At 39.2% G+C, this 22,153-nt stretch overlaps 1 protein-coding gene across 1 annotated transcript in view; it reads right to left on the bottom strand.

Moving 5' to 3' along the window:
* cpped1 (calcineurin-like phosphoesterase domain containing 1) overlaps positions 1–22,153 on the bottom strand; it is a 64,100-nt gene that overhangs the window by 4,993 nt on the left and 36,954 nt on the right. The window contains exons 3-5 of the mRNA XM_079260850.1: positions 21,617–21,789; positions 17,661–17,795; positions 17,394–17,526 (exon numbers count right to left, since the gene is read on the bottom strand). Coding sequence (XP_079116976.1) covers positions 17,394–17,526; positions 17,661–17,795; positions 21,617–21,789 — 441 coding nt within the window. The remainder of the gene's footprint in view (positions 1–17,393; positions 17,527–17,660; positions 17,796–21,616; positions 21,790–22,153) is intronic.

The following is a 22,153-nucleotide window of genomic DNA, read 5'->3' on the forward strand; positions in this document are numbered from 1 at the left end:
ACAAATGTGTGTTGGAGTAAAGAAGCGCCCTTGATACTGTTTCCATATGAGGTCTGAAAGGCCATAAATGCCCTCCATGCGCTCATTATTCTGTATGACTAAGTATACATAGGTGTGTGTGTGTGTGTTGCGGCTCATCCGTGCCAGTTTTTGGATCAGTGCGAAGCCTTTCTGCAATTACTCAGACCTTGTGAATGAGAAGGGGAAAAAAGCAAAGCAGCATTAGGAGTGTAAGTGAGGAGAATGATGGGATCAAATGATGACTCAGATTGTCTGAGGATTCTGTCGGATCCACATGAAGGCTTCCTACGGGGACGCAGGATGAGGAATCTCACACAGTAACGGCATAGAAGTGATAGATATAAATTCATCCAGCAATAAAAATAAGGATGAAAGAATCAGGACGGATGGAAAAATAACTTTAAAGCATCATTTATTTTTCAAAAAGAAAAAAAAAAAAAAGGAAACCTTTGATAATCCGAACAGTCATACTACTGGGGGAAGTGTGCATATGTACGCATGTTTCAGTACATCTGACATCTGTCACCACATCCCACACACCGCCGAGCAGCATCAAGCAAGCTTCCCTCATATGTACGTGACATATCAGTAATGGAGCTGTGTAGTTGGACATATGCTCAGTGTGGGCTTTGAAAAGAAACGCCTCACCGTTTCCTAGTTGGTTATACCATAAAATGTAAAAGTAAAAGCAGGACAGAAGCGACTACTTACCCTGGGAAGTCACGTTCATGTTCAATAACTTCAGATTCAACTGCATGTTCGACTATTTCTAATCAGATTTAACATAAGATTTGATGAATGAATGAAACAGAAACTTAATAGAATGAATTATTACCAGAAGGCATCAACTCCACAAACACTCGGGCGGTGTGGACGGCGTGGCAACGTGCCAACTTTCCAAAATGATTTAAAACTTTTTCTTGCAACAGAAGCTGAGCAGACTTGTTCTTATTTATATGAAGCACCGAAAGGCTGATTTTGATGACTTTGGATGGAGTCAATTTCCAAACTAATAAGAAAAAGTTAATAAAATGTATTTTTAGGCTTGGCATGCAGGAGCTGCAGCTGCAAACATGTTCCGCTTGCTCGTAATAAAAGACACATTTCTAAACAAATGGTTGAAATCGTGCAATTCATTTCTCTGAAATAACATCGTGATAATGTGTCTTTGCTTAAAACATAAGCCAGCTGTGTTTTGGTGTTTGTGTATTTTATCCAAGCAGCATCTGCCTTGTACTGCCTGGCACCACAAACTGCCCACGCCTGGCAGGCTCGTGTTCTGCGCACCACAGTCATAAATCTGGACACCAGTCATGTTGCGGATATTAGAGAGTGTTTAGCTTTTGTTTTCTCGCTCTCTCTATCTTTCTGAAGGAGGGAAAAAAGTGTTGGTGAGGCTGGAGAAGTGCCCTCCTGTTGCTGCAGCAGCAAAGCTGTGCTACTTTATCTTTACAAGCTCAGATTAGTGAAGAGGAGAGATCTTCATCCAGCCAATATGACTTTCTGGATCTGAAAGTTGTTGCTGTAAAAAGACACACTAGTCATGAAAAAAGTCAACCCAGTGTAACCAGGCGGTGGAAGAAAAGAACAGAACATGTGGAGTTGAAATAGTTTGTAAAATCCACTTTATCTAATATTGCTGGAGAGACAAATCTAGAAGTTTAATCCCGATTGTGAAAAGCAGAGGGCCTATAAATGTGTTGGTACCATAGACCGTAAATGAAAGATGGACAGAGCCTCCGGCGGTTAAAAGTGAAGCCTATGCGGAAGTGCATAAAACTGCAGTTCCCCTTCATCCACTAGGGGCTGCAAAACAGAGCAAATCCCCATAAACTCCCATGTTAAAAAGACCAACTTCACAGCAGAAATAAACATGTTTACAGTCTGGTTCAAAAATCCATTTTCGGTTTAATAGGTCAGGTTTACCTTCATGACAACTGTGGAGGGGAGTGAATTTTTTTCTAACTCGCTCGTTTAAAAGTAATTTAATCTCGAAATTCGGCATATTTAGGGGCGTGTCCTTTTGACTGACAGGTACCCGATCTCCCGCTTCAAGTAAGAAGAACGTAGAACAATCGCGGATTTTAGACGGTTAACAACATGACTTAGCTTTAGCCCCCTTACCTCCGTTAGCTGGTTATCTCCTGTTATCTCCGGGCTAGCTCGGTTAGCTCTTAGCTACAGAAAGCTCGGAGTTCGGCCGATGTCAATCATCCACCATGACGCTAACAGTGCCCCTCTCAGCTCCACCTCTTTGCCCATTAAGGTATTTTCTGGGCAAGACGACACGCAGGCCTCTGCCAGGATGGCGATGGTAGGAACCACCCACCAAGCTTCAATTCAGCTCTTTAGAAAAGTTACATCCTTGGTCACCATAACAACACCTAGACTCTGTTTCAAGGTCTTCAACAAAACTAAGAACTCAAGCTGACTAGACTAATAAACACTTTCTACGCTGTGGAAAATCTCGCACTGTATTCTTGTTTCAGTGTCTTCTGTAAAGTAAAACTGATTTCATGGAAACAATTTAAGGCCAAGTGACCTAGCTTGACCTGAATTCATTTGAGTTTGTCCCTCCTGGAGTGAAGTCATTATTTGGCTTTAGAAGTCAAGCCAGTCTTCACAGCACAAAGCAAAAGAAATAAAAAAAAAACAAAAAAAAAACACACAGTTTGTGGGAGAATATAGTTTGTCTGAGACAGAAAAGAATTTTCAGCCACCAGAAATAAATGATAGAAAAAGGAAGAAAAATACAGTCAAGATGTTGAAATATCCATCAATATTGTAATTCAGCCAGAAGATGAAGCTGACCTCTGAAAAGAGGGGGGGAGCGAGTACCTTGCTGACAGGTAAAAGTACAGAAACTGAAAGGAGAAATAGCTTTTGAATAGCAGCTGACCCTTCTCACCCTGGACACAGACTTTTTGAACCACTCCCCTCGGGCAGGAGGCTACGGTCCATCCGGACCAGAACCTCACGCCACAAGAACAGTTTCTTTCCCTCTGCCGTTGGACTCATGAACACTTTATAAAACATTGGACTCATCACATGGTCACTTTACACCTGTCACTTTATTTCTCATACTAGTATCATCTTTCTACTTGCACTTTTTTTTTTTTTTTATTCTTGATATACTTATTTCCTTTGTATGCCCTTTTATTTTATATTACATTTTTAAAGTATTTTTTTTAATTTTTTATCATAACTAATATTCCTTCTTTTATACTATTACTTTATTAATGTTATATGTTGCACATTAGCATCGAAGCAAGTTCCTAGTTTGTGAATTTTGTGACTCACTGACAATGGCAATAAAATTTATTCTGATTCTGATTCTGATTCTGAAATGTCTCAGTTGCCATGGAAAAAACGGGGCATGGGGTATTCATGCACATATAATCACAGCTGCTGAAACAAAAATTAGCTGTGGAAATGGACTCGAGAGCCTTCATTCCCTAACCCACTAAAGAGGGGGGGGGGGAGAGGTAGGTTGTAAAAATTAAATTTGCACATATACAGAAATCATAACACTGCTGCTCCTGCAACTGAAATGCAGAAAATAATAGAAGTTTTGAATAAATTCATCTACAGCTCTAGAAAACAGCTGACTTAAGCATTGTGAATTACAACAAACACTGCAGAAACATCCACTATAAAATGAGACCGCCAAGCAAACGATGCGCTCTGAATTAATCAACATGCGGAGCAACGATGGGTTTTAAATGCAAACTTAAAGTGCACAGATGTAAACTGTCTGCAACAGCGCCTGCTGTAAGTGGCAACACACTGGTGGCGGTGTGTGTGTGCGCATATTAAGACAGTATTTAACGTGCTTTGAAAGGAATTTGTGAGTCTGATTTAACCCATGTTGCTGTGTACTTATTAAAGAAATAATTAGCACTTATTAGTGTTGGACCGCCATCTTACCAGCCTCATTGCTGTGGAATCCCTCAGATGTGATAAAACGCCATCACTTCCAAATTGATTCAGTAACAAAACAAATTTCCAGGAGAATGCTGTAATGTTTTGGATTGTCAACAGACTGCTAGTTTAGAGCCAGCGGCCCAGAGATAAAGACAAGAGGCAAAACGGGAGGTTGCACAGATTAAAATCAAAGATGTACCAATCTTCTGTTTTTACGGTTCTGATACGATTTCTGTATCTTGCACTGGATATCTGCCAACATCAATATTTTCCAATACTAAATCAGTTCACATAAATATTATTGAGACTATGGTCATTATTGTGTATGGTTTTATAAGGTTTAAGAAACCATTCATCACTTCTTAATAAGAGAACAACTGATAAACAGCATTAACCAAAGTTCAATATATTGCAAAAGAGTTTATCAGAAAATGTTCCAAGTAAATCAAAGACAATGTCTGTAGTTGCTGCAGAATTTTAATAAAAACAAAGTTTATCATAATTTAGAACAACTTAATTTTTAATATTCAAGGTCCAAGAGCGTGTGTTGAATCTGGGAACACTAGACTCCTTGTTAACAGGATTACAGCATTTTATCTAGCGGACTTTTCCAGAATGATCATTGACAGACAGAAGCTGATCAGAATAGTGGATTAGAGCAAGTTTTCTGCAGGCAAATCCCTTCTGTTTTCACATTTGCTACGTTGACAAGGGAGCTTTAATCCTGCTTTAAACTGATAAAAAATGACCATGTAAATACTTAATTCCTAATGTAAATTTCTATTTGGAATTAAACGTAATTCCGATGTAAGTGGCTGGTTTATTCGCATTTTAATTCCGAACTATTTAATTCCTCTGTTATGTAAACCTTAATCCCGCTCTAAGTTAATTCCGGTGTTCTGCGCATGCTAGCTACCTTGTCCTGTCCCGATGACGTGCGTTGTTTTGCCTCCCGTGTTCGGTGGGCTGTCTTTCTTCTCCTTTTCATTTGCTGCAAAAAGTGAGGTAGTATGCTCGTGTTGAGACGCTACTTCAAAACTATAATAATAATAATAGCAGGGAAACTGATACTTATTATGTAGTTTTTACAAGTTACGACTGAAAAGACGAGAAGCAGGGAGCCAACTTTGTTCATTTCCGGTATACGTTCTACATCATGTGCACCCTCTGTCCAATCAGAACCCTTCCCAACCCGCCGCTCTAAAGAGGAATTAAGTAAGGACTTGTTTCATGTAAACGTTCATTCAGAATTATTATTTTCATGTAAACTCGTAGGAGAATAGATTTAATTGTGAATTATTAATTCCAAATTAAAAAACATCATGTAACCGTAGCCAATGTCTGTTAAAAGTCTAACGTTGGGCTGAAATGCTTCAGCGAATATCTACTGGACTATACTTCCTCTTACTTTCTTAGTAACAATGATTGACAACAACTTTTAACCCTGGAAGCACGGAAACATTGGCTGTACACACAGTTCAAGTTGCTGTCTTGTTAATTTATGTTTCCAAAATAAAACAGCACACAGGGACCATTAAAGGTCCCTCTGCCATTTATGGATGTAGCGACTAATGAAGCTGCTGAAAAGCTCGGCTGAATAAAAGCATGAAACATGTATGTTTAGCATATAAATTGTACATCATCTTGTTTTAGTGAGCATTTGTTTTTAAATGAACACACTAGAACTAGCATTCAATCATGCAGACATTTTAAACAGCTGAAATGCCTCCGTCAATGCTCACACCACCGTCAGACTTGGCAGCTGTTGTCAATCCCAAAAATATAGTTCCATTAAAAAGCAAAATGGTTTGAAACCTTTAGCACGAAGTGGGTAAGCATGCTTGTTGCTACAACTATACATCAGCCAGTTTCACCTTTGGTCAGAGAGGGCAAATTGTAAGTACAAACAACTGCAATAACCCTCTGTTTGAATGAGAACTGGTGGAGTTGTATGTTTTGTTTCCAGCTACAACAGCCTCCAACATGGTCCACATCCGCCTGTGTGCAGTGTTATCCTTCATGCCTTGTAGTACAATTAGTACATGTTTCCTTATTGAACTTAAATCATTATCTGTATTCATTTTAGACTTATGACAAACTATTGAGCTTTATCAAAGTTCAAAATGCATCTTTTTTCACAGACAAAACCAAACCCACTCAGGCATGTAGAAAACAGAGTATGCATGCACAGTCAAACTGCTTGGCTCTACCCTCTGAGATAACAGTCTTTCTGTCTGTTTGGACTGTAAAATTGCAGAACCACATTGGTTTTTATTAAAGTCTAATTCTACACCACGCTTTTAGTCTTTTTGCCCTGATTAGCAGTATCGTATATATATTCCCTTTCCTTGCTGAGTGAACGTGCTCAATATAAACATGGTGGAAGTCCCATTCACCTGTCAGCCTCGAAACAGCACCGGGTCTTTTGTGCTTTTCTGTGTGATAAAGACTCCTGTTTGGGAACTGGCCTTTGCTTTGACAGACAGAAATGGTGAGGGTTGGGAAAGAGGGAGGCGGCGGATATTATGGCGCTTGAAAAATATCCAGAGTAAGCAGGCAGAGTGATGAAAACATATTGAATGCAAACGGAGGAAAATTACCTCGAGTTAAATTGAATTCTGGTCAGGGGTTGCAGAAAGATGCACAGTAAGGAGAGCCGTTTCCTCCAGCATGCTCGGTGTTTCGTGTGTATTACAGCTTTAATTTGCCGGATTTGTCTAAACCTCATAATCCACAATTTGAAGATTTGTTTGAATTTAAACAAAGCAGCTTCCAGTTTTTAAATACTTAACAGCGTTCAATGCAGAATAAGGGGAAAAAAGAAGGAAGGAAAAATCGACCCACATCAATTCAGGTTTGATGTTTGTGATCCTTCCTTTAATCTACCATCCTCCTTTTTTCCTTCTCACTTTCCATAATTGGCCTTTCATCTTCTGGTCACTGATTCGCAAGCTGCAATATCGGATTTGCTAATTACGATCCAAGTTCCTGTCTTGACACTGAACAACCTCATATGAGTAAAAACCTCTCACAGAATCATTTTCTTTCAGCCTTTTCTTCCTTTTCTCCTCCTTTCATTTTTGACACAGACTGAACAAAGACGCCACTGGAACATGTGTAAGAAAGGGCTGTGTGGGAGTGAATATTCAACGTGCGCGCTGGCATTGAACGGCAGTTGTCATTATAGTGCAGGTCTGGGAAGTAATTCATGATGAAATGCTAGCTGTTAATAATTTGCATAACAGAAGGACACAAAATGATGCAGTGTGGTGACTCCACATGAATCACACTCAGCCATCAATCATCATGCAGCAGGCATCAAACAACTGAAGATGTCATACGTGTATCATAGCAAACTGAATGTCTGTGTCATGTGTATTTATAACAACAGAACTAAAACAAACAAACAAAAAGTGCTGCAGATGAGAGGCTGGCATAAACAGCTATATAATATAATTGGTTAGGATTATAGTTCTGAATGAACACATGTCAAATATATCCCCGAAAAAAAGATGCCAAAATCCTCAGCAATATTCTTCTACTGGTATTTATTCTTGTTTTAAGTTGCTTGGTGGGTTAGATGATTGCACTCTTCCTCACTAATAAGGAAAAACGCACTCATATTGGCCAGATTTATGCTGGATTATTTTACTCTTTCAGAGGCCTAAGTAGTGTGGAAGATCCATACAGAACCACAACAGCTTGATGCCTCCCTCCCTCATGTTGGTTACCAGCCTAGTCACATTCTGTTGGGGCATCTCAACCAGGATTTACTGAAGATAAACTACTATATTTTTGTTCATCACTTGCCAAGTAGGACATTTCATCCTCTCCACTCCGGGGCTGTAGCTCAGGAGGAAGAGCTGTCCTTCAACGGGTAAGTTGAGGGATCGATTCCAGGCTTCCCCTGAAATGCCGAAGTGTCCTAGGGCAAGACACTGAACCCCAAACTGCCCCCCGATGTGCCTATCGGGGTATGAGTGTGTGTGTGAATGGGTGTGGTGAATGGGTCTTTCCAATATGTGTGTCAGGTGTAAGTCACACATTTGTGACTGGAGCACACCTGACAATCCTTGCAAGTTAACATTTGTTGTAAAGGTGACTTATAAGGCTTTCCAACAATGTATGATAATGTTTAAAGGTCTAATATAATTGACATAAATATCTTAAACTTGTCACAAAAGTTTGGAAATGTACAAAAACAAAATAAGCTACATCAGTAAAGGTGGAATAAAAAATATATCAGGTTTATGAGTAAGATTTGTGCCTGTAAAAGGACTAAGTACATTACAGTTTGTAAAGTTAGGTATTGTGATTTAGAAAATTCTGAACCACAATCATTTTTATTCTTCTATAAATAATAGCTGTGTACTAATTTAAAGTCTTTACATTTTGGAGAATTGGAATGGCTTGATTATTGAACTTTTGAGATCTTCAGTTTCTGGGCAACAGAAGCTGGAGCACAATGGTAGCTTATGTTAGGTAGGCTGTCTTGTTTTATGAATGGGAAGCAGCCACGGTAGGCTAAAACTACGTAGGCAACTCCATAGCCTACATGGCCAAATAAAGCCAATATGTATTTTTTTGGGCAGTATCATCAGAAAACATGAACTCCAGTTCCACTGTTGATGTATGCTGATGACACCAAGCTCTATCTGTGGACACTGAGGAAAATAATGGTTGCATTTAACACATAGGACCTGACATTTTCTGTTTTTAAAGCTTAATTCAATCGGTGTAAAATGTTTTAAGAAGGCCATGATCTTTCCACGAGACAATTCTTAGTTACGTGTTCTCTTCCTATACCAACTAAATCCTAAAACTTGTCATTTATGCTGACAGGACGACTGTATTTAGATGGCTGTTGTTGCTTTTTTGTTTCTTTTCTTTTTTTTTTTTTGTAAATCAGGAAATTGTGATCAGATGAAAATAATAAAACGAGTGAATACGTAGCAGGCTTGTGGTAATTAGTGAAAAGAGAGCCTTTGTAATGATGTGACATTTTATGTTTTTTTTTTCTCAGTTTTGGTTTCTTGTTTTATTTTGTAGTGTTCCCTGTTTAGTTCATTTTTGTGTCTTCTTTCCTGTACTGATTTCCTGTTTATTAAGTTCATTTGGTCTCATTTAGTTTTTTCACTACACCTGTGTTTTGTTTGGTTTCCCAGTATTTATAGTCCTTGTTTTCAGTTCTGTTTGCTTCTTGTGTTCCTGTGTCAAGTTTTTGGAAGAAACATTTGATTCTCTGCATCCCTGGCTTCCGTTCCTGCATTTGGGTCCTCACCTCCACCACTGTTTGTGACAGCCTTGCCTTTTGTCTTATCTTTTTCTAAGCTTATTGTTTTTATCTTAAAAAAAAAAAAACTGTTTTATTTAGTTTCCAGATATGATAAAGAAAGCCTATAAGCCACTTTCTCTTTGTTGAAAATTCACTGACTTTTAATAAACTTTGGCATTTACTTAAACCTATATAATCAACAATAAACTGAATCCTATGAATTTGCTTCATGAATGTACATCCATCATTTAGTGACAGCACGCACCTCGAACCATATAGCCCCTATCAATGGTCTGATTGCCCACAAAAACTCCCACGTCTGGATGTAGCTGAGTAAGAGAGGCAGAAACATAAAAAGCAGAAGCATTATTATGTCTCTTTGTTAAAAGAATGGGGTTAATGGCTTACACTTTGCCTCTTATCAAATCCTCAGTGGGTGATAAATGTGTCTTCTCTACTGGGTTCAGCCTTTGCTGATAATGACAACCAGCGGCAAGAGACCCAGGAAGAGAGAGAGGAACAGAGGCACAGACGGCGAGACTATGCAAAGCAGCACATAGCTTATCTTAGCCTCTAATTAGCAACTGTATGTTCAACTGTACAGCCGCTAGCAACGATGGGAAAATTCAGTCAATTTCTTAGCTGCACCCTTGTTTTTTTCTTCATTTTTCTTGTTTTCAAACACGTAAACAAGGTTTAGGGGCAAACAAAGGCGCTGTTTATCTGCCTTTGTGTGCACGTTGATCACAAATGTGGGATATAAACCTCAGAGGAGAGGGAGGGAGAGAGGAGAAGGAAGAGGGGAGCAAATAAATCTAATTACAGTACTTCATCTCTGAGGATGGGAGCGGCTGAGAGCACTGCCGAGATTTCTGCTTTTTACACTCGCCCTTTTGAAAGTAGACACCGTCCCCCGACCAGAGGGGGATTCAATCGTCTTCGACGAGATTGAGAGCGCAAAAACCCTGTATTCTATTCTAATGTGAATTCTAGTTTTCCCAATAAGCTTTCAATCTATGATTGTTGCATGCCATTTCCTCCGCTTGCACCGACTAAATGCTGGCTGACTTGCATTCATGTAGTGAGAGGTAGTAAAAACCCAACGCTGAGAGCATCATTTAATGATTAAGTGCTTCATAGAGGCAAGCAAGCACAGAAATGTTCATAATCGCGGTAAAGATTCTTTGGGGTCTTCAAATTGTCATAGTTACCAACAAGATGACTGTACCAAACTGAATGTCTTCTACATTCCAGTAAATGCCAGGAAAGGAATTAGAACAAGTTGCTTTTTAGTTGATTTGCTTTCTGGTAAAGAGTTTGCAAAGCAGCCAGTAGATCCTGGAACTACTCATACAATTCCAAGATATTTCAACCAGTATGTGACTGTAAATCGAAACACTTGGGTCCTAAATTTTATAAGCCAAACCACTCTCCATCTATAATCATTGTAATTACTTATGCAAATAAAATGGGCTTGTACAGCATCAGCTGCAAAGGACACAGACCTTCATCATTACTATGACCTGGATTTTGGTCAACCGTTTGTAACACAGAACTGTATGATAATGGCGCTGATGATGATCAACTGGAATTGTATATTTATAGTTCAATATGACATGTATAGAGAACGCAAAAAATTTCTCACAGTCATTTCTTTTAGAGCCGAAATTTCTTTTAGAGCAGATATAAACCTCAAAGAAACCAAAACGCATCAATTAGACACTATTACTCCACTATCTAATTAATTTAACAGCTACTGAGAGACCAATAATGAGATAAATAAGCAAGGGAAGAACATAAAACAGCTATGTGGGAACTTGTTTTTGTCAGCACAAGACTTTATTCTCTAGATCCTTCATACACCACCAGAGTGATGTGCAAAAAACAAAAAAAAAAAAATCAGCAGAAACAAACCCATAAATGTTGAGCCAAATCCCCAGCTGCTGGAAATAAACTCACAGTATGAACAGACAACTCTGAAGCAATCAGATATACAGCGTTATCTACACTTAGGAACTATTCATCCCCTGCCAGAGAGACATTTGTATAACATCCAGTTATCCTATTTCAAGGCCGCCTTAAATGAGGAAATCGGTCCAATTTTAACTCCTAGCACTTCCCGGACTGCTGCTTGGCTTTCTCTAAAGGCAGCAGACTATAAAAAATATAAAGAAAAAATAAATCATACAAAGTATTACAGTACTTTCACACAATCAAGCTTGTAATACTTCAGCTGCTGGAAAAGTAGCATTTGTCTTCCAGACAAAATTACATGAGAACTAGCTTCTCAAACATAGAAACTTGCCCTTGTCAACTGCTTACTTAATGAAAACCGCAAAAGAAAGATGACATCTGTGCTTTATGTACCACAGTTTCTCAGTGTTCTTGAATCCCTTGGAGAATCAGGCACGGGTATGAAGAAGAGTGTGTGCTTGTGTGTTCGAGGCTAAATGAGACAAATGACTCTCATTTCCAGCCTTACATTGTGAGTTTGGGTCCAGACCAGAGCGGTTTAGCTTATTTGCAGTTCAGAGAAATCCTTATATCATAATAGCTGTTACACGGCACCCCAAATAAGCCACAGATCGGAACAAGTGCAATTATCCCTGGACTCTTTCAGGTTCCCCTTTCTATGAAAGCGCACTTTCTAGTTATTGATAAGCTTCCTGGAAACATATCTAAAATAAGCACAGAATACTTGCGAGCACAAACTATAAATGAACTAGCAAGTAAGTCAAGAAACTTCTCTAATCCATTTAATATGTTTTAGACCGTATTTAAACTCAACACAAAGTACAGAATAATGCTTCTTGCCACAAATCTTATACCATTGGAAAGCCTGTTTATCACCATTTTAAATGGCGCCACATTTGAATAGAGAATGCATTTTATGGGATTAGCAGCACAACTGAGTATATGAGTTGGAAACCACTTGCTAAATCTTCTCTACCAGTGCTGAACAGCTATACTGGCATTAACATCCATGACTGCCTCTCACTGCCAGGCTGTGGTGCACCAGTGTCAGCAAATGTGCACTGAGTGTATTACTCAGATTCTGACTCTAGTAGTTGGATCATATAGTCAAAGTGTAGGCAAGACACACACTGGTTGCTACATTGATAAAGCAACAGCTTCTGTGATGGTGTAGGGCAGCAGATTCCTCATTGGGAAAACAATGTTTGTCACTGGAGGAACTTTTAATGTAGATAGAGATGCAGATGAGATTCTATATCTTCACAGTCCACAAAGGAACTCTATCCTCCAAGATGACAATGTTTGCCCTTACAGATTGGTATTAATGACGTTTATGAGATTACAGAGTGAATTTGCGACTTTGTTTTGTTTTGTTTATTTCATTTTTACAATCAATTTAAAATACAGTCACACACAAATACATACAATGTGTACTTCGTAATAATTGGACTCACCAGAAGCTATCTTTAGCTTATAAAATGGGCCCAGACCAAGCAGTTTACCTTAAAACATATCAGAAAGAAAAGCAAATCCCCAAATTACCACCATAAAACCTAGATACCCAGACTTGAGAGGATGACATGACCTGCATGCAGTCCTTACCTCAACCACTGAAGAACACTTGCAGATATCAGCTTGGGTATACGGCTCACAATGAAATGACCAGCACAGGCCATTGGCTGACAAATTCTGGTTGAAGAATGGGGTGCTATCCTACTGCAGTGTCAAACCGAGCTGGTGATCAGCATGAGGATGAGGAACCAGGCTGTTGTGGCTGCTACTGAGACCCCTGTTTGTTAATAACTGACATGCTAATTGCTAATAGGTCTTGTGTCTTCAGACTTCAACAATCCAGTCCAATAAAATTGCAAAAAAACAAGATTCAATGGCAGAATCCAGCAGAATCCAGCTGGTTGGCCAGTTTTTTCTGTCTGCACCCCACATATTCAACTGTGCTTCTCATCCAATAAATACATTTTCTTCACAAAAGTGGCATTACAGGGGAAATAAATGACTGTACAATAATATAAGACTTTAGCTAATAAGCAATGAAGCATTGTTTTAAGAAATTTGTCAGTGTCGCGTACTGCATTCCCAAGGTAGCACCTTAGTGCGAAACATTCCTATGTCCACAGACAATGCAAAAATTAATCTGTTCAACATTTAGTAAACCTCTATTTCCAGCCCCACTGTGGTGTAAAAAGCTTTGGGTCACCTTTACTGAAAAAGCTAAAGGTTGCCTATAATGATGCTCTCAGAATAAAAAAAGCCATGTTCCAGCAGTGTCAACCTGCTCTTCTGTCAGGCTCACGTGAACTCTTTCCATGCTCTGATGAGGCACCTAATGTACAAATTCATATGCTGCTTAAATGACGGTCAGAACTGTGTTTTCCGGAGTCTGGTGGACCCCTCTGTCAGCGCAGTACGTTACTAGTCAGCTCTGTTGAAGCACTGGTACAACTGTCTTTTATCATTTCATGTGTGTGGTGATTTGTTGTTTTTGATAATGGATCTTTGTGTCTAATAATAAAGATAACAATGATGATGATGATGATGAAACATTTGACCAAAACTACACTTTTTGTGCTAAGTTTAATGTGGAACATGACAGTGAAAACAACTAATATCTAAAGCAATAACAATGACAACATCTCTGTTTAACTTACACTCATTACTAACAACACTCTTCATTATCAAGCCAACATAAAAAACAATAACAACAACAAAAAAAAAGACAATATTTAATGCATCCCTGTTAAATTCAAATTCAAACTTTATACATGAAGTGCATCAGGGTAGCACAATTGCATCAGGGCCAGGCGCCAAGGGGAGGTGTGACCACCAACCTCACCAAGGCATCAGCAGCACTTCCACACCACCCCGGTTACAGACAACCCCCACAGAGGAAACACTGGAGGACCCCAAAGACCAAAAAAATCCCAAAACATTTAAAACACATTGAATATCATAAGACACAGAATAAAACCCAAAACATCCTAGCGAGAAGCTGAAGACAGAAAACTTGAACAAGTTTGTAGAAGACCATATAATCTCTAACGAAATAACTACATCGCTGCAGAAAAGTGGAAGAAAGGTATAAACTGACCGTGTGAGCTTTTGTCACAAAAATATACTTTGATATAATCTGAAACACTTATACAATCTATGACCATCTATCAGTGTAACATTACATAAATGAGAGAAAATAAGCAAGCGTAATAGGGCCCTTTTAAACGATGCTGCCTTTCACAGTAATGATCAGAGTGCAAGAGTAGGTTTCAGACCAGAGGGTGCAGCGATGAAGACAGACCAACAAGGGAGGGAGATGGTGTGTGATTAACGCACCACAAAAAAAGAGGGAAAAAACAGTGCAGTGGCCGACGCATGTCCAAAAGAGATGTCATTTGTCTAGGATGACAAGAAACATGGTCCCTCGTTGCTAACAATCTACAGACTTTTCTTAAACCTCTACTGGCTTCAGTATGTTGTACTTGTCCTGGTTGTCTACAATTCCTTACTTGTCTCAATTCTCCTCTGAAAAGTCTGCAATAGCTCCATTGGGATAGTCATTTATCTGCCTGCCTTGCAGGGAATTTCTGCTTTGTGGAAATTCTTTTAATCTGTAATATAATATTTACTGCCTATGAATAAATGTTTGGACCATATACACTAAGTTTACATACCCTGGCATAATTTGTGATTTGTTTTTCTTTTTGGGACATTTTTCAGAGAATATGACAATAATAGAAAAATCATATATTTTTCATGCTTAGTTGGTTGGCTGAAACTATTAATTATCAAACAATTGTATTAGCTCTTTTTTTAAAAAAAACATAACGACAAAGTAAATCTCCCAAAAGACCCTGATCATGCATGTTGTGTAAACATACCCTAAACAAACAAACAAAAAAACATTTGGAAATCTGTGCACAGAGAAAACTAAACTGTGCTCTGTGATTTGCATTCCTCTATCTCTTTCGCTCTCCCTTACACACACACACACACACACACACACACACACACACACACACACACGCACACGCACACGCACTTAATACTTCACAATAATGCTATGTCATAAAATGACCTGCCCTGACAACAATCTGAATAATTACAGCATATCTGATACAGCTTCAACATAACCTGGCACCTGATTAGTCTCAACTCAAGCAGATTCCAGCAACATATGCTCCACCAGCAGCCTCTGCTCTTTCTAATAGCAGATAAAAGAGAGTGCATAAGTGAAGGGAGATACAAGGAGAGGAGAAAGAACTATTAGACAAAGGCCATCCTTCAACATTAACTAGTTTGATTTCCCCTTTATGAGTTTTTTTTTTAAAACAATTTTGTTCATTCCTGCTGCATTTTTTAATCTCCTATGAAAAAAGGACTCACTTTTGCCATGAACTGGCTTCTGTTTTGGACACAGTTAAACAGACCTTCTCTATGCTCTTTTATTCATCGGGGTATTAAAAAATATGTTGAACAATATGAGCTGTGTGTGGCTCTTGGTTGTGGTGGTACTGCTGTTGTTGGTCCTGTTGTGGAAATATAGTGTGATCAGTGTGAAATCATAATGATTGGACAAAGGGAGCTCGTCTTTGGGCATCTTTTCTGCCCAGAGAGAACCTAAGCATGCACATGGAGAACATGCAAACTAAACACAGAAAGGCTCTTGTTTAAATCCCAACCCCCCCAGTCAAGGCTCAAACCAGTGGGAAAAAAAAACCCCAGCAATAAGGCAACTAACCACCATAACACTGTGCAATAGTCTATTCTTTAAAAAAAAAAAAACATAAAAAAAAAACATGGAAGCTGCACAGGAGCATGTTGTCAAGCTTATTAAATTGCTTTCCATGGGAGGCAGCCTTTAAGTGCATTCCATAATAACTTTATATCATAATGACTTGTAATTGCACTATTTTACCATTTTACCTACCAGCATTCTTGGCTCATGACTGAAAAGGTTCATTTTGGCCACTGATTAAGTGTTTTTTTCCCTGTATTTTCAAATGAAATAGCCTTTTTCCCACAACTTGTTTGCATTATTATAATGTATTTGGATAGGAGTGGGCAGAAAAGGCACAGCAGTTTGATGAATTACATGGAATTGCTAAGAAATAAGCCCCAGTTAAACCATGTGTTATATTTACACACACAGATCAACGGGCAAAAGCCAGAGTACATGGAACTTTGTAGTCATAACAACAATGTGCATGTATGCATATAGTACATGAACATTCATGTTAAGTCGTCTGAACGTTTAACAGCTGTCTGGGCAGTGGTAAAGAGGAGTGTAACTGAGAAAGGACACTTGAAGATAGCATGTTCTGCACGTACAGCAACTCCTTCTATTCCTGCATATAAAGAGCTTGTACAGATCGCACCTTTGAAACTTTAACCAGTGCTCCCTTGGAGGAGCAATCCATTATGAGAGCGAAGGGTCATCAGACCAAAACGGGCCAACATGGTTAAATACATGCTGGAATAATGGATGGATAACGAAATTAATACCATCTCCCGACAGTCACCTTGATGCATGATTAAGAAGCATTGCACACACCCGCATGAGAGGTCCTGTCAATCAATAGTGAAGCTCTGGCTGTATGGAGCAATTTGCAATGTGTGTGTAAAACGAGTCAATGCCATCTTAACGTCTTACTGTCCTTGTGAGAATTTCCTTGTCCAGTCTCCTTGTATCATACTCTTGTAAGCCTACAACAATGGATTCTGATTAAGGAATTATTCTCCTTATAGGAGGTGAATGCATTAATTAATTGAATTACGTGGAGTGTTTTGTGTGTGTGCCAGAAGCTCCTCTCGTGCTTCTGGATAATGGTATATTAATCCTCTGCGCTAGGATCCTAACTGTGCTTTGGCTAGATATGCTTGAAATGAACAGGTTTAACGAGAATATTAGTTAAGAAGCATTAAGACAAGAAACTTAAGACCACTTCACAGTGGCCTTAATCCTCCGTCACAGAAAATACAGCCGCTATTTCAGGGCTTTGAGAGGAGGCAGCTGGCTTTCATAGTTAAACTCTGATTTATCCCTCATGTCTTCTAGTTGTTACTAAAAATATACAATAGTGGACTCACGACAGATGAAAGATCCGTCATATTTAAGTGGATAGGAATGTACTGAGTCACTTTAGGCTGTTTCATTTACTGTCATATGAGGAAACACTATAAATCCTACCTGCCCTCTTGAACCTGTCCATGAGGTTTTGTCTAACGTCCCTCTGCAGGTTAAAATAGTCATTCTCTTCGTCGGGGCTCTTTAGGTACAGAGGAATGTGCTGGAATACCAAGATGTGCTTCGGTTTGGGTTCCTGAGCAGAGACAGAGATAGTTGCAGCTTTCTGAAACCATGAGATTCAAAGACAGACATAAAAACAAAACAAAAAAAGAGACATTTTATATCTGAATAAGCGCATGAATCAGATTAAAAGTCATCTCATCCTACTGGTGAAGATGAGGAGGAGGAGGCCTTGCTCAGCTGTGCCTCCAGCCACGTCTCCTGAGCCTCCTTCAGCTGAGGGCAGGCCGAGGCGTCGTAGAACAGCTGGGAGTTCAGAACCAGGCAGAGAACTCCACCCACCTGGGACAGCAAGAGAAACAGTAAAAAAAAAAACACAAAATGAGGAGTTGCATTTTTTCATTTCCTGACACTTACACAGCCTGCCTGTTTCTATTTCCGTCATCATCTTCAGATCACTCTTGGAACACTATCCAACTTCTGAAATTTGTTTTAACAATTACACGTGCATATTTTCCTACATCAGTTCAGCAAATTTACAAAGAACTAATCAGGATTAGGGCTGGGCGATATGACGATATACATCCTTTGGACAATAGAGCCTCATATGAAACAACATTTTCTATCGTTTACACAATAAGGTGCTTTACTGCAGTATTTTATGTCAAGATGCGTTTTACGGCATGCACGGTGTTATAAATAAACAAATATGGAGGAAGACAGTAGCAGACGTGTTTCAGAGCAGGATAATTCACTAAAAGATGACCAGCCAACCCAAACCGATGAGCTTGTTCCTAAAAGAGGGTACATTTCTGTCGCATGGATGCGGTTTGGATTTAAAATGACCGGTGTGTAACAAACAACAGACTCGTTCACAGTCCCGACAACGGACTCCGACACAACTCATTTTATTATCTGTGGAAGAATCAGGACAGAGACTACAGAGAGCCAAGGAGCAAAAGCTGCAAAAGCTGCAAAAGCAGGTGGTGGCGAAAGCGCTCATAATGAACTCCAGATGCATACGCTCTAGCGGGCATTAACCTGTGAAACGCCATACAGCCATAGTTCCCACAGATGGAAGGAGATCACTACTGCCGTTGCCAAGCACATCTGGCACATAACTGATGACACAAAAGTACACAAAAACTTTAATGTCATCATGTATATTGTTATGGGAATATAAAATAAGCTATATCAGGATATGAGATTTTAGTCATATCGCCCAGCCCTAATAAGGATACAGTTGCATGTGAGGTCTGAAAATGAACAGCTACCGAGAACCAAATGTGGGCAGATTTTCTGTTTGAACAGTAAATTTCAGAAGGATATCCAGCACACAGGAGGCTAAATGTAACTTGAAGCTGATCTTGTTCAATCAACTCCAGATCCAAACGATAAACACTGCATAGAGGAGTAGGAGTACATCTCCTCCAGTAAAAAGAGATGTATCATGTACACTAATATAATGAGTTTCCCAAGTTGTTTGAAGTAGCTATTAAATGGTTATAATGTGACCATTAAGAACAAATTTTCCAAGCAGTGTTTTAAGTTGTTTCTATTCCATCGAATACGCATGCACAGCAAGTCACAACAGGTAAAAGTCAAGGTCTACTGACTTTTTAGTTTTTTTTGTTAAAGGGCGTATTCACACAAGGAAATTGTATCCTTCCTTTTTTTCTTCTTTTCTTTTCTTTCACACTCCACCTTACTTAAGAGGAACAGACCAGCTGGTGAACCACATACTGTTGGTGAACAACTGCTCATTTGGGGTGTTATTGTCCAAAATCACTACTGACCAAAAAGAAAATAGTTTCTGTCCTGTCCAACCCTCTGAATTAACTAAAATAATAGCTTCATCTAAACCATCCACCTGTATCTTAGACCCTCTCCCAACGAGCCTCTTTAAGGACATTTTCCCTTTAATTAATACATCACTACTAAATCTTATCAATATGTCTTTAGTGACAGGATATGTACCACAATCATTTAAAACTGCTGTAATCAAGCCTTTACTTAAAAAGCAATCTCTGGATCCAGAGGCGATAGCAAATTATAGACCTATATCTAACCTCCCGTTTATGTCCAAAATTCTGGAGAAAATAGTTTCAGCTCAGCTACATGCCCACCTGAGCAGAAATAATTTATGCGAGGAGTTTCAGTCAGGATTTAGAGCTCATCATAGCACTGAGACGGCATTGGTGAAAGTTACTAATGACCTTCTTATGGCCTCAGACAAAGGACTTGTGTCCGTACTTATCTTGCTTGATCTTAGTGCTGCATTTGATACAGTCGATCATAACATTCTGTTACAAAGACTAGAACAGGTGATTGGAATTACAGGTACAGCGTTAAGCTGGTTTAAATCATATTTATCTGAAAGACTTCAGTTCGTTCATGTAAATGACAAGTCCTCCTTCCAAACTACAGTAAGTCATGGAGTTCCTCAAGGTTCTGTACTTGGACCAATACTCTTCACGCTATATATGCTCCCTTTAGGCAAAATTATTAGACAGCATGGAATGAACTTTCATTGTTATGCAGATGATACTCAACTATACTTATCCTTTAAACCAGATGAAACAAATCAGCCCAATAGGCTACAAAATTGTCTCATAGACATAAAGACTTGGATGTCTAGAAATTTTCTCCTCTTAAACTCAGATAAGACTGACGTAATTCTCGTTGGATCAGAAAAACTCAGAGCTAAATTTTCCGGTTTTGTAATGAACCTGGATGGCATTACTTTAGCTTCCAGTGCTACAGTGAGAAACCTTGGAGTAATATTTGACCCTGACCTGTCCTTTGGCCCACATATTAAGCAGGTTACTAAAACAGCCTTCTTTCATTTACGTAATATAGCCAAAATTAGGGACATTCTGTCTCAGAGTGATGCAGAAAAACTGGTTCACGCTTTTGTTACTTCGAGACTAGATTACTCTATTACTGGGCTGTCCTAAATATGCCCTGAAAAGCCTTCAGCTGATCCAGAATTCTGCAGCCAGAGTCCTGACCAGAACCAGCAGGAGAGATCATATTTCTCCAGTTTTAGCCTCTCTTCATTGGCTGCCTGTTGAATCTAGAATAGAATTTAAAATCCTTCTCCTTACATATAAAGCCCTCCACAACCAGGCACCACTATATATCAAAGACCTCATTGTTCCTTATATATCAAGCAGAGTACTTAGTTCGCAGACTGCAGGCTTACTTGTGGTTCCTAGAGTCTCAAAGAGCCGAGCAGGAGGCAGAGCCTTTGGTTATCAGGCCCCTCTCTTATGGAATAAGCTCCCAGTTAGTGTTAGGGAAGCAGATACCCTTGGCCTTCATTATGTTTTCCCCTCTGTCTGTAAAGCGTCTTGAGATGGCATTGCCGTGATTTGACGCTATATAAATAAAGTTGAATTGAATTGAATTGAATTGAATATGCCTTAAGTGGACCACAAATTGCTTCTTTGGTCTGCACTATTATGCAAAAGGGTATTTATTAGGAATGTAAGGTTTTTATTTAGATGCGTTGCGAGGAAGACAATTCAGAGTCATTGTCCAAAAATCTTTTAAACTCTATTAATAACACAATGTTGAGAAACAAAATAAAAGAACTCAAAATTGTGGACGTGAAGGACCTGGACCCAGCACATAACTGACACAATGGCTGAACGTAAAATCCCATTAGCAACCTTAACGTTAAAAGCTAGCGCGTAGAAATACTTTGGCTTCTATGGTTGGCTTTGTTATCAAGGTGTAACTTCACAATGATTATGGTGCTGATTAAAGAAGCAAACTCTGGTCCAACTACAAAATGTAGCTCTATGTTTGGTGCAACTAAAAAGTAGAAAGTGGGCAACAATACAAAGGCCGCTGTGAGTCATCAAAACAACATGTAGGACAATATGTGGCTCAAGATAAGAACACTATAAACGTTCTAATAGAAATGTATCAACCATTGGGATGTGATGGAGCTCTAACTTCTGCTCTACTGTGGCAGAAACAGGGGTCCAGATAAACAGATAAACAAGCTTTTCCTAATTGATATCCTCTAGATGTGAGTAATGCCAACAGAAACAAGGCAAATTCAAGGTGCGCCTTGAAATAACTTGTTTTTCTCATCAATCCAACAAGGCCACAACCAATTCTGCTCCCACCTGTTATATTACATGTCTTCTTACCCAGAAGCTGAAATAGTCATCGCCCCAAGCGCTGCAATACTGCTCCACAGTGCTGGGGGTGGGGGTGTTACCGAGGTCATGGTTTCCACTAACAAACACAAGTGGGATGGAGGGATCCGTCCCCTTCAAGGCTGCCTTCAGGTCTCGCTCCTGACCTTCTCTGAATGGCGTGCCTGAGGGGGATTAAATAAGCAATTCATGGTCACGGTCTGACAAATCAAATACAGTGATAATTGCAGATATTATAAAAACAAATCAACACTGACCTGGAAATAAAAAGCAGACATTTGATCATATAAACATTTTATAAAGAGGAGATGAAATAAGCCAAAAAGAAAAATGAGATGATTTAGTTAAAACCATCAGAATGAGAAGTGCGAGAGGGGTTCTGCAAAGGGGAGAGTTGCCTTAGGGAAGGGGGAATTATGTGGATAATGACGACAGCTCGGAGAATAATCAATGCTCTGTGTGTCTCGACTTCATATCACCATGGTTACTGACATGATGAGCAGTGTTCTGGTGTAATCTTTTTGGTCC

Source organism: Telmatherina bonti, assembly GCF_933228915.1.
Source record: "Telmatherina bonti genome assembly, chromosome: 21".
Lineage (NCBI taxonomy): Eukaryota > Metazoa > Chordata > Actinopteri > Atheriniformes > Telmatherinidae > Telmatherina > Telmatherina bonti.